Source organism: Ipomoea nil, unplaced genomic scaffold, assembly GCF_001879475.1.
Source record: "Ipomoea nil cultivar Tokyo-kokei standard unplaced genomic scaffold, Asagao_1.1 scaffold2826, whole genome shotgun sequence".
NCBI classification, from domain to species: Eukaryota; Viridiplantae; Streptophyta; class Magnoliopsida; order Solanales; family Convolvulaceae; genus Ipomoea; species Ipomoea nil.
Window position 1 is genome coordinate 4,196,740 of NW_017619254.1, and position 13,210 is coordinate 4,209,949.

Here is a 13,210-nt window from a genome sequence, read left to right on the forward strand (position 1 = left end):
GGGTCTTGGTTGTTTTACGCCTCCGCTATTTATTTTTTAGTCTTTGTCGACTTATGTTCATACGACCTTTTGTATGATTTGTGAGGCTTTATTGCTCTCAATATTTTTCGTTTATGATTGAATACACTTTCTTTTGTATAATAATAATAATAAGTATTTATTTGTATATAACTTATATATGCCATGCTAGTTTACTTAATATTATGAGTCAATGCATAACTTGTGTTGTGAATAAGTATGCATGATACTATAGTTGGCAAAGATGTTCACTTTTTACTTTTTTTTTTTTTTTTGTTCTTTTTTGTTTTTTGTTTTTTGTTTTTTGTTTTTTGTTTTTTTTTTGTTTTTTTGTTTTTGTTGTTGTTAATAAAATAATTATTTATTTAGAACAATGTAGTCGTATTGACTTTAGTTGACTCAAGTCAAGCTTATGAAGAAAGTTTAAATACTTTTGACTCATACCATCTTGGACAAGAAAAATAAAATGTAACTAACAATTTATTGTTACACTTTTGTTGAAAGGCAAATAATCAATAAATTAAGAAGAAAGGAGAAGTGGCATGACTTGACAAAGAAACTGCATCATGAGCAATTAAATGAGTGATACGATTCACATATCGCGTAAATGATAAATAAACATATTCAAGTTTTCCATTAGAGTTGTCTTCTAAAACTGTTCTTCGTATTTGTTTTTGTTTTTTTTGTTTTTTTTTTTTTTTTTTTTTTACTTCTCGATGTATTATGTTATATTAGATATTACTTATTAGATTAGATTACTTGTTTATTTTAACTATATCATCCGCTTTTTAAATGTTATCTTTATTCATTTGTGGTTCATAGCTAATTTGACTTCATAGAGAGAAAAAAGATGTATTTATTTTATTTTATTTTTTTGAAAACAAAGAGGACAATTACATATTAGTTATTTTTTTTTTTTCTGGGTGACTGAGAATTTACCAAGTTTATTCAATTACGTTCCCAAGTCCCACCATTTCAAAAGGATAATAATAACACTATTTTCCGAATCAAAATTATCACTCTTAACACTTTTTTTTTTTTTTTTTTATATATACGTATTGTTTTGAAATTTGAATATTCTTGTTGCATACTATAATCTTTTGGTATATGGTTTATTAATTTATAAGTGATTTATTAAATTCTCAATTATTCATTATATACATATACTTTACTTGTTTAACATTTGTATATAGCATTGGTATATTTGAGATTAAAAAAAAAAATCATAGCAAAGCTTATCAAACATCTAATTAATTTTGTAGGTCAGTCAATTCTTATATTTCAAGATTAGCATCAAATATGTTAATTAATTTTCTTTGTAAAAAGTAGCCTTAAGAAATACGAAGTACATTCTTTGAAAATACAAAAATTTATTTAACTAGAAAGTACCAAAATTCCTTAAAACTATTATTAGAATATGCACAGCTTCCACTGAGACTTGAACTCATAACTAACCTCCCATATAAGAGTCCAACTCGAGTGCCATCTGTACATAAAGTGCTTAACAATTATCAGAATAATTTAATTGATGAGAAAGTAACTAATTTCATTTTTTTTTTTTTTTACAAAAGTATTATGAGCTATTTTGGATTCAATTATAAATACCAAATATCGAAATCAAACCGGGGATATCATAGCATTTTCCAGTCTTACTCCTTGGGTGGTAGTGGCAGTAAGGAATCAGGGAGCGGGCAAAGGTAGTCCGAGCCTGATCTTAGGTTTTCCAAACTTTCATCACAGTTAGCGTGTGAAATTTCTAGGGTTTTTGTTCGCGTAGCCCTAAGCTTCGGCTTCGTATTTCGTCGGAAATGGCTGGGAACAACGTGATCTCCGACGACGAAGGTTATTTCTCGACTTCCGTTATATACATATCTGGTATACACGTGTATATGCGAGCTGTCGGTTTTGACAAAAGTTAATTGCAGATGAGGTTGGAGTTGAGGAAGAGGAGCGCGACGAAGAGCCCGCAGACGGGGAGGGAGTTGACGAGCGAGACGATGATGAGGAGGAAGAGGACGAAGATGGTATTGGTCAATTTCATTTTCGTTTCCCCGCTCCGTTTTTGCTTATTAGTTCGAAGGATTTGGGGGGTTTTTGTACTCGCTTGCCTCTTCCCTGTGATTAGGCTTTGTGTTCTTGTAAATTTGGGACTTTTTCTGTTTGAAATAAATGCGACTTTTGTTTTGAAAACTTGTGGGTTTTAGCTGCATGCATTCGTGGAGCGCAGTTGTTATCTTTATTTATCTGCACATTTGATGTTTGGTTACCAGCTAATATGGGCTTAATGCTTTACTAGGGCAACCAAAGCTGTTCACATATACCAGGAAATTCACTTCTTTTAATGCATTGTGTTGTAAAATCAGATAAATAGATAATCATAATTGGGGAAATATTTATGAGCCATTTAAAAAAAAGACTTGTAAATGAATGCCAAATGTATTTTAATTGAGCATCATGCTGTTAGTTGAAGGATAACATTTTTTTTTTGTAACTTTATTTACAAGTGATGCAAATTTAATGCAACTGAACATTTTGGTACATTTTTTGGGCCTGACAGAAGAAGGGCAAGATGAGTATGAGAAGGATGGATTTATAGTAGATGATGTTGATGAAGAGGAAGAGGAGGAGGAGGAAGATAGAGCTCACAGCGATGAAGAGAGACACAAGAAGAAGAAAAGGAAGAAAAGGTGAGCTTTTCTTATGACACAGTCATCTATGAGTTTGTGTGGTATGTTTACTCCTAAATGGGACCTTGTTTACTGGTTTTATAGGGAGTCTGAGAGGAATTACGAGCTTGATGAAGACGATTATGAACTTCTGCAAGAAAGCAACATATCAGTTCATCGCCCAAAACTTGTGAGTTTCCTGTTTTGCACTCCTTCATTCCCATCTATGCAGTTAATGTGCTGATGTATCATTTTGTACAATGCTGTTGCTTTATTCCAATTATTGGTTCATATTGATCAGGAGAGCAAAAAATTCAAGCGGCTGAAAAAAGCTCAACGGGATGAGGAAGGGCATTCTGATTTTCCTGAGGAGGAGGATTTTGATGAATCTGGCAAGCGAGGCCGTACAGCTGAGGAGAAGCTCAAGCACAGTTTATTTGGTGATGATGAAGGTAAATATCATCCAAACTGTTCTCTAAACAAGTAAACAGTCATCTTGTTTGCTTAGTTTGTTATTGAGAATATGCTGAATTGCTTGCAGTGCAACCACTTGAGGATATTGCTGAGGAGGAGCAGCCAGAGGAAGAAGAGGAGGATGCAGATATTGGTGAAGAAGATGAAATGGCTGACTTCATTGTTGATGAAGAAGAAGTTGACGAGCATGGTGCACCCGTGAGGTATACAGTATATCATATACTACTGTTGTTGTTATTGTTGTTTGAAGGGGTTCTTTTTGTTATCTATGCTTCTGTTGCTTATTGCCAAATTTTCTGCAGAAGGAAGAAATTGAATAAAAAGAAGTCCAGACAGGCCCCAGGAGTTTCATCCACCGCACTTCAGGAAGCCCATGACATATTTGGTGATGTTGATGAGCTCTTAAGGCTTCGCAAACAAGGATTGGCAAAGATGGGCCATTATGATGAAGGTGGTGAGTGGAGGGAAAGGAAGCTTGAAGATGAATTTGAGCCAATTATTCTTTCTGAAAAATATATGACTGAGAAGGATGAGAGGATTCGGGAGATAGATATCCCAGAAAGAATGCAGGTTTGAGCAACTTAAAAAGTGTTTTCTTTTCTTTGTTTTTTTTTTTTTTTCCCTCTCTCTTTCATTTGGGTTAGGGATGCAAAATTTTGCTTCCTTTTTCTGATTTTTTGAGTGATATATCATATGGTCAATCTTTTTTAGTTATCTGAGGAAAGCACTGGTCCACCTATGGATGAGATGAGTATAAGTGAGGAGACTAACTGGATCTACAATCAACTCCGGTTTGTGCCCCCATTTAACAAGCGGGAGACAGGGACAAGTGAAGAAGGAAATGAACTTCCAATTGACAAAGATGATATTATGAGGTTTTTGGATTTAATGCATGTGCAGAAGTTGGATGTGAGTACTTATTCTGAATCAGTGGGGACTTTTATTTGTTTATTTACTTATGAATTTTCCATTTTAAAATAATTTTCAATACTCTGTAGGTACCATTTATTGCTATGTACCGGAAGGAGGAATGCATGTCCTTACTTAAGGATCCAGACCAGGGCGAAGTTGATGCTCTTGAGAATAACTCTGACAAAAAACCAGCGCTAAATTGGCACAAGGTAGACATTTTTCCATGACCGATGTATTTAATGCTTTTTTATTAATATAATTACAAGGCGTAGAGTTCTTAAGGAGATTGTATTGCAGGTGCTTTGGGCAATCCAGGATTTAGATAGAAAGTGGCTTCTTCTTCAGAAGCGGAAGAGTGCTCTCCAATCATATTATAACAAACGCTTTGAAGAGGAGTCGCGTAGGGTATATGATGAAACAAGGCTAAATTTGAATAAACAGCTTTTTGAATCAATTTCTAAGTCACTCAAAGCAGCTGGGTCGGAAAGGGAGGTTGATGATGTCGATTCAAAATTTAACCTACACTTCCCCCCTGGTGAAGTTGGTGCTGATGAAGGTCAATTTAAGAGGCCAAAGAGGAAATCACAGTATAGCATTTGCAGCAAGGCTGGGTTGTGGGAAGTTGCGAGCAAGTTTGGTTACAGCTCCGAACAATTTGGGTTGCAGATATCTCTGGAAAAGATGGTATTTTCTTTAGATTCCTTTAAAGTCTCCTAATAAGTTACTTTCTAATCAAGGTTTTGAAAGGCGGAGGCGTGCCTCGAGGCGTTTTGTAATGCTGAGGCGAGGCATAAGCCTCAAGTTTTATACAAAATATATTAATAAACTGTAAGTAATATTCACTATTCTTATATACAATCAACCTACAAATAATTAATATTCAAAAAAATCAATATTAAAAAAAAACCCACTACTGAGTATTGCCATGTGCCACTGCCACACACTCGCACTGCTGCCAAGTGCCACAGCCCACACACACACACACACTATATATATATGTGTGTGTGTGTGTGTGTGTGTATGTATGTATATATACAAAGCAGTGAAAGCACTATATATACACACACACACACACAGAGTACGCGAACAGCACTATAAATCTATAATAATACACAAAAAAAATTACTTTCGAAAAGAACCTGGAGGTCGCCGGACAGTGAAGGTTGCTGGACAGTGGTGGTTGCTGGAGTGTGGAGGTCGTCAGACAGTGAAGCGGTGGAGGTCGCTTCTCTCGCAGGATGCGCAGGTTTTCACAAATAGAGTTTTAGTCTTCCTTCTTAGATTTCTACACATATGCCTCAGACACGCCCTGAGGCGCACCTGAGGCGTACGCCTCTATTTTTGCGTAAGAGGCAAATGCCTCATTGCCCACAGGCTACGCCTCACACTGAGGCACGCCTCATTTGCGCCTTTTTAAACCTTGTTTCTAATATTGCATAATGTGTAGGAAACTGAAAATGTGAAGATGATAAGTATCTTGTGGTTACATTTGGTGTGGATATGCCAATTTTTTAAAGACATTGTTATGATGAAAATTGAGGATAAGCATCCATTTATCCAGATTAGATTTATATATATGTGCTGTGTATGTATGTATGTATGTTATATTATTTGTTTCGGTGAAAATCAGTGGTAAATCATACAAGGAGATTGCTCCCAAGTATTATATATCAATGCTTAATTCTGAAACTGCACTTACTAATAATACACATACACTTGAGTAGGATAGAGTTATGTTGTATAATTTAGATGGTACCCTATGCGTGAGTGACATTAGTGATTAAATATTTCTTACAGAAGTTATTTCACCGACCTTGCAGCAGGATCAATGAACTTTTAGACTTTGCAACAAAAGCATTCTGACACATTCTTGCAGTTAAAGTTAACCAGAAATGCTACAGTTGTGTTTTAGAATATTCATTACCTCATTGGATGATTTGAAGCTATGAAGGAACATTTCCCATACTATTTTATTTTTCTGTTGATCATTTAAACAACTTTTATCCCACTACTATCCCAGAGAATGGATGAATTGGAAGACCCAAAGGAAACACCAGAGGAGATGGCTTCGAACTTCACCTGCGCGATGTTTGAAACATCACAAGCAGTTCTCAAGGGTGCTAGGCACATGGTAAAACTCTTATTAAATTGTCTCTCCTAGCATGTTTTTGTTGTGCTTGCTAATTTAAGTAACTATTTTAGGCAGCAGTTGAGATTAGCTGTGAACCTAGTGTCCGGAAATATGTCCGTTCTGTCTATATGACAGATGCTGTAGTATCAACATCACCTACTCCGGATGGGAATGCAGCTATTGATCCTTTTCATCAGTTTGCTGGAGTGAAGTGGCTACGGGACAAGCCACTTTCCAGATTTGATGATGCACAATGGCTTCTCATACAGAAGGCTGAAGAGGAGAAACTGTTACAAGTTACTATAAAGCTGCCAGCACCGGTCCTGGAGAAGCTTTTGTCCGACTCCAATGATTATTACCTTAGTGATGGTGTGAGTAAATCTGCTCAATTATGGAATGAGCAGAGGAAGTTGATACTTCAAGATGCAATTTCTAATTTTCTCTTACCATCAATGGAGAAAGAAGCAAGATCTATGTTGTCTAGTAGAGCAAAGAGTTGGTTACTTTCGGAATATGGACAGCTTTTGTGGAACAAAGTTTCTGTTGGTCCATATCAGCGAAGAGAAAATGATGTTAGCTCAGATGAAGAGGCTGCACCAAGGGTTATGGCATGCTGTTGGGGACCTGGAAAACCTGCAACCACTTTTGTGATGTTGGATTCATCTGGAGAAGTTGTGGATATCTTGTATGCAGGGTCTCTCAGCCTTCGTGGTCATAATGTTAATGACGAGCAGAGAAAGAAGAATGATCAGCAAAGGCTTTTAAAGTTTATGATGGATCACCAACCTCATGTTGTTGTACTAGGAGCTGTGAATTTGTCTTGCACACGTCTCAAGGAGGATATTTATGAGGTATAATGTAACTTCTCGGTTTAAATATTTAAACTCTTCAAATCCCAGGTTTTTTACCTCTTAGAATCTAAGATTGGGCCAAGGTCACCCAACTGCGCTATAATGCACATGGGCCAAACTACACTAAAAGATTGAATCTAATCAATTAGCTAATCTAACCCATGGCCTTATAAACCCATATGTTTCTCTTAATTTTCAATGTGGTACTCTTAACAATACGTAAAGCCATATTGCCTGGTGTCATTAGATTGCTGGTATATACTTTATCAGTGTACTTTCCTTCTGATTATCAAAATTTTCTATACAGATCTCTCATTTTGTGAGTGCTGCTTGGTTTCAAAGAAAATTCTCACCCTTTATACCATTTGTTCTCACAGATTATATTTAAGATGGTCGAGGATAACCCAAGAGATGTTGGTCATGAGATGGATAATTTGAACGTTGTGTATGGTGATGAGTCCCTTCCTCATCTTTACGAGAATTCCCGTATTTCAGCTGACCAGCTTCCTTCACAGTCGGGTAATTTCATTGTGCATTCACTATTCATCTTACCTATTGAAGCATATATTTATTCTCTCCCAAATTTCAGGTATTGTGAGACGTGCTGTAGCCCTTGGGCGTTACCTTCAAAATCCTTTAGCAATGGTTGGTACATTATGTGGACCAGGGAGGGAGATACTATCCTGGAAGCTGAGTTCTATGGAGAACTTTTTAACTCCTGATGAGAAGTATGGAATGATTGAACAGATTATGGTGGATGCCACTAACCAAGTGGGTCTAGATCTTAATTTGGCTATAAGTCATGAGTGGTTATTTGCACCTCTGCAATTTATTTCTGGACTAGGACCCAGAAAGGCTGCATCGCTGCAAAGATCCTTGGTTAGACAACAAACAATATTCACCAGAAAGGACCTGTTGACTGAACATCACCTTGGTAAAAAGGTGTTTGTCAATGCAGTCGGTTTCCTGCGAGTGCGGCGAAGTGGATATGCTTCTAACAGTAGTACATATATTGACTTGTTGGATGATACAAGGATACATCCAGAATCGTATAGTCTTGCTCAGGAATTGGCCAAAGATGTTTATCTCAAAGACGTTGGTGAAGATACAAATGATGATGATGAAGTGCTGGAAATGGCTATTGAGCATGTGAGAGAGAAACCTCAGTTACTAAGGGGGGTCGATCCTTATAAATATGCTGATGCAAAGCAGCGAATAAGTAAAAAGGAAACTCTGAATGATGTAAGATTGGAGCTGATGCAAGGATTTCAGGATTGGAGAAGACCATATGTAGAGCCTAGCCAGGATGAGGAGTTTTACATGATTTCTGGTGAGACTGAGGATACACTATCTGAAGGAAGAATTGTGCAAGCAACCGTTCGCAGGGTTCAACCTCAGAAAGCTATATGTGCTCTTGAATCTGGTCTGTCTGGCATACTCATGAAGGAAGATTCTTCAGATGATTGGAGGGATATAAATGACTTAACTGAAAAATTACGCGACGGTGATATATTGACTTGTAGAATCAAGTCAATACAAAAGAACAGATACCAGGTGTTTTTAAGTTGCAAAGAGAATGACATGAGAGGTAACCGCTTCCAAAATAATAGGATTATGGATGCTTTCTACCATGAAGATCGCAGTAGCTTACCTACTGAGCAAGAAAAAGCTCGCAAAGAGAAGGAGCTTGCAAAGAAGCATTTCAAGCCAAGGATGATTGTTCATCCTCGTTTCAAAAATATAACAGCAGATGAAGCAATGGAGGTATTACTTTACAGTGTGAAATTGATTTACATATTCAATATATCCCCCTTCATGGATACTTCTGTGAATTTAACTTTGTTCTTTTTAATTGAGTTTGAAAGTGTGTTTTGTTTAATGTTTCCTTCGTTGGAGTGAAACCAACTCCCAAATATACACTCATTCTGAAACAAATGAACAAAATAACATTTTTTAAAAATATATTTATTTTATACGAGTTTGAACTCATTGGTCCATTGATGTGATTGCCTGCTAAAATCCTTTTTTTTTTTTTACCTTACATATTGAATATATGTAATTTTGTGCTCCTTGATGGAGAAGAAAGCACTGCATAGAACTTTCCGTGCTTGTAAACTAAATATTTGGTTTCTATGTGCAAAAGCTAGGTTAGCATTGTTGTCAGCCCATTCCACCCAAGGCACCTGATGGTCTTGGATTTGAGCTCTTACACCCTTATCAAATAGCAAAAAATTAGGAAAAGAGGGGGGAGCATAAAACTTGTTGTGCTTCAACAGTTCAAGTGTGGGCATTGAATTCCCAGTCCGTGATAGATATAATTCAATTTACATCTTAATCAACCATGAATTCCTTAAAATGGATACCTAATGGTTTGACTTGTGGTTTTAGACTTTCGAGTTCATGAACATCCATAGCTTTTTCAGTAATTTATGTCCTGTTATGCAGTTCCTGAGTGACAAAGAACCTGGTGAAAGCATCATACGCCCTAGTTCCCGTGGGCCATCTTATTTAACTTTAACACTCAAGGTTTATGATGGCGTGTATGCCCACAAAGATATAGTGGAAGGTGGAAAGGAGCACAAAGATATTACAAGTCTGCTCCGTATAGGGAAGACTTTGAAAATAGGGGATGACACATTTGAGGATTTGGATGAGGTAAGCCTCTTTAACTATCTAATCTCAGATATCCTTCCTTTTTATTTATTTATTTATTATTTATTTATTTATTTTAACTTCAACTTCAACTTTTTCAGTTGCTGTTAAGTTTTAATGTAGTTTGACTTTATGATTGATTTGGAGCAATTTGCATAATTTCATCTTCAATCAGTCAAAGCAGTGGTCCTTCACATTTGTTGTGTGATTAAGCATTTCATGTGTTAAAAATGTTAATAGTGTAGCCTTTTCATTAACCTATCCTAATACAAAGGTTCTCTATTTCACCGCTCTATTCTGTTCTTTAATATGAAAAGGTGATTGCACCATGCAAACTGAAGCCATTTTTCGATAAGGTTACACATGCTCTTTTTTATATGAAAATGCTGGTAGTGGGGGTACTAAACCTGTCTTCTTTCCTTACTTTATTTGGATGATGTTTGGGTTCATAAAAATTACAATAAGGGCAACTAACTGTTGTAGTTTACAGCAGGCGCTCTCAGGCCTGTTGCTGATTGCAATACATGTGAAAGACTTTGTGAATGGGGCTTTACCTTGTTTGACCTGGAGCATCTTCGTATTTGTTGTTAAAAGGAATAATTCTAGCCTCCAAGTTTTGACAGTTGTGTATAGGTTTTGGTTGCTAATGTTGTTTAATCCAATGACAGGAGTCCAATTCTCATTTTACTTGGCAGTTAGCATAAGACCAAATCTCATATTATTTGTTCACTGTATTTAATTCAGGTGATGGATCGTTATGTTGATCCATTAGTTGCTCATCTGAAGGCAATGCTGAACTACCGTAAGTTTAGGAAGGGGAGTAAAGCAGAAGTCGATGAACTCCTTCGCATTGAAAAATCTGATAACCCAATGAGGATTGTCTATTCTTTTGGTATATCTCATGAACATCCGGGTACTTTTATCTTGACTTATATCAGAAGTTCAAATCCGCACCATGAATATGTTGGTCTGTATCCAAAAGGGTTCAAGTTCAGAAAGAGAATGTTTGAGGATCTTGATCGTGTTGTGGCATATTTCCAAAGACATATTGATGATCCACAGGACTCTGCACCATCAATACGATCAGTTGCTGCAATGGTGCCTATGCGGAGCCCTGCTGCTGGTGGCTCATCAGGATTTGGTGGTGATTGGAGAGGTGGTCAAAATATGGACCGTGACAGAACACAAGGTTCTAGACAAGGTAACTCAGAACTTTAGAACTTCTATCTGTTTAATTTAGTCTGTCTTATTTAGAGCAGCACTACGGTAAATTTACTTCAGTTTTGAGATTCCTGATTTTCTTTAATCTTCCCGATAGTTTTTTTTCTCCTGTATCCTTTTTGCTATGTATGTGTGTTTTCCCCTGAATAATGAAGTGTAGTAGGAGCTGCATTTGGTGAGTTTTATTCTCTCCTGCAGCTTCATGTTCAGTCCTCATCCCCTTTCAAATAAGCCTAGCCTTTGTGCCACCAGTTATTCAGTTTCTTGTGTTCTTTGTCTCATTCTTGTGCCAAGTGAACTTATAGAAACGGTGGTAATCAAAATTTTCCTTTACTGGTTTAACAGGGAGAAATGATTATAGAAACGGTGGTAATCAAGATGGACATCCTAGTGGAGTGCCCAGGCCATTTGGTGGTCGTGGACGCGGACGTGGACGAGGCCGAGGACGGGGATCTTATGATCATAACAGAGGAAACAATGATGGTAATGACAGACAAGATTCAGATTATGGCTCCCAAAAGTGGGGTTCCAAAGGTGATGATGGGTGGGGTGGTGGTGGTGGAGGAAGCGGTGGTGGCGGTTGGGGAAGTACAAGTGATGGTGGAGGCGGCGGTGGCGGTTGGGGAAGTACGAGTGATGGTGGAGGCGGTGGTGGATGGGGCGGCGACAAAGGTGGTGGTGGTGGTTCAGATGATTCTGGGTGGGGTGGCGGCAAAAAGACTCCCACGCAGTCGCAACCTGGTGGTGGTGGTGGTGGATGGTCTGAGAACAGTGGTGGTGGAGGTGGAGGTGGGTGGTGATTGTATAGTGTTTGCATGGTTAGTCTGTTGCAAATCTGATGATCCCAGCTGACAATTTGTGCTCCTTTTCCGATTTTAGTGACTATTTTTCTTGACCCCCACCCCCTAAAATTTTCTTGGTTTGAAAAGGAAGCAAATTAAAGCTGCGCAAGGTCTGTTATTAGGAATTGTTGCCCACCTTTGCAATTGCTCATTGGTGTAGATGCCCTTGTCTTTGTACAAGTTACTACATCTTACCCGGGCCTTTTTTTTTTTTTTTTTTTTTTTTTTTTTTTTTTTTTTTTTTTGGAAAAAAAACCCTGGTTTTATTATTTTTCATTTTTGAGAAATCAAGGATGCTATTTAGGGATCTGTAGCTAATCGCACTCCTTTACGTATGTGATCTTTTGCATCTAACTAAATTTCATCTCTCGATTTCAAAGTCTGAAATTCTTCATGAAACATGGGAATTTAATTATATTATATTTAAAATGGTGTCATGCATTTTGGTAGGGATTCTAAAAATTTGCATCTAATATGCTAGTGGTGGACAATTGAACTTTCTACTAGCGTAAGGTTTGGCTTGTCGAGTATCATAAAGTACATTGAGAGTGGAATATCATTCTATATAGTATCAGTCATTTTATTTAAAACTTAGGGGTGTTGTTGAGTGGAAGAGACTTATCCATCCTTAATCAAAGGTTAATGTTTTTAAAAACTTAGGGGTGTTGTTGAGTGGAAGGGATTTATCCATCTTTAATCAAAGGTCAATGATTTTATTTTTGAATTGTTCTATCCAATAAAGGTGTCTACAATCCGGTGAAAGAATTAGTCACATCCAACAGTCAAAACCTTGATTATTTAAGTGTTTTTTTTTTTTTTTTAAAATATTCCTTGGTCTAACCAAATACAAGAATATGATTTTCTCTACCATTATTGGTATATCAAATAGTAGAATTGATGATTTTGTTGAAACTGGGTATAAGGATATAGAATCAGGTGGTTGGATTGAGAGTATAGACTAGAGACCACTAGACCAAAGTGCCTGTAGTGCTCAAATGATGGTCTTGACAGGAGGAAAGACACATTATTTATAGTAGAATCTGTTGTTTTTGCACCTTCCACGTGTACGTCTCTTAGTTCCCTCTCCCTCCATCCTCCACGTCCTCTTCACACCATGCAATCTCGCACCACTCCTCGCCACCTCAAGAAGAGGGGCGCGGGTGGCACGCCTCGGCTGCCCGGGGCAAACGCTCCCACCGGCGGGCAGTCGATGGCAGCCACGACACCTCCCACACCATCGCCTCGCCACCTCAAGAAGAGGGGCCGCTGGTGGCACGCTCGGTGCCACACGAGAGGCATGCCTCGGCCGCTCGGGGCTAGCGCCCTGACCGGCGTGGCCTCTCGGGCAGCTTGCAGCACCCCCCGCACTATCCCAGAAATGGGGACTGAGGCAGGGTGCGCAGGCACCGTCCCCAGTTGTCCATCTTCGACCGGCGACACCAC

At 37.9% G+C, this 13,210-nt stretch overlaps 1 protein-coding gene across 3 annotated transcripts; it reads left to right on the plus strand.

The window, feature by feature from the left end:
• The first annotated feature begins 1,640 nt into the window (after positions 1–1,640).
• On the plus strand, positions 1,641–11,956 carry LOC109159058 (transcription elongation factor SPT6 homolog). Of its 3 annotated transcripts, XM_019307059.1 has the most exons (18): positions 1,641–1,860; positions 1,944–2,042; positions 2,576–2,705; positions 2,790–2,874; positions 2,986–3,136; positions 3,226–3,361; positions 3,461–3,728; positions 3,870–4,067; positions 4,157–4,279; positions 4,368–4,754; positions 6,091–6,201; positions 6,273–7,052; positions 7,430–7,571; positions 7,642–8,816; positions 9,498–9,707; positions 10,449–10,905; positions 11,271–11,492; positions 11,532–11,956. In XM_019307059.1, exons 1-18 carry the CDS (start codon positions 1,827–1,829, stop codon positions 11,723–11,725), a joined length of 4,902 nt encoding a protein of 1,633 aa, XP_019162604.1. In that variant the 5' UTR covers positions 1,641–1,826; the 3' UTR covers positions 11,726–11,956. The 3 variants fall into 3 exon arrangements, with proteins under 3 accessions (XP_019162604.1, XP_019162602.1, XP_019162603.1); XM_019307057.1 differs by having other exon boundaries at positions 11,271–11,956; XM_019307058.1 differs by having other exon boundaries at positions 2,579–2,705; positions 11,271–11,956.
• The last annotated feature ends 1,254 nt before the right edge of the window (positions 11,957–13,210 follow it).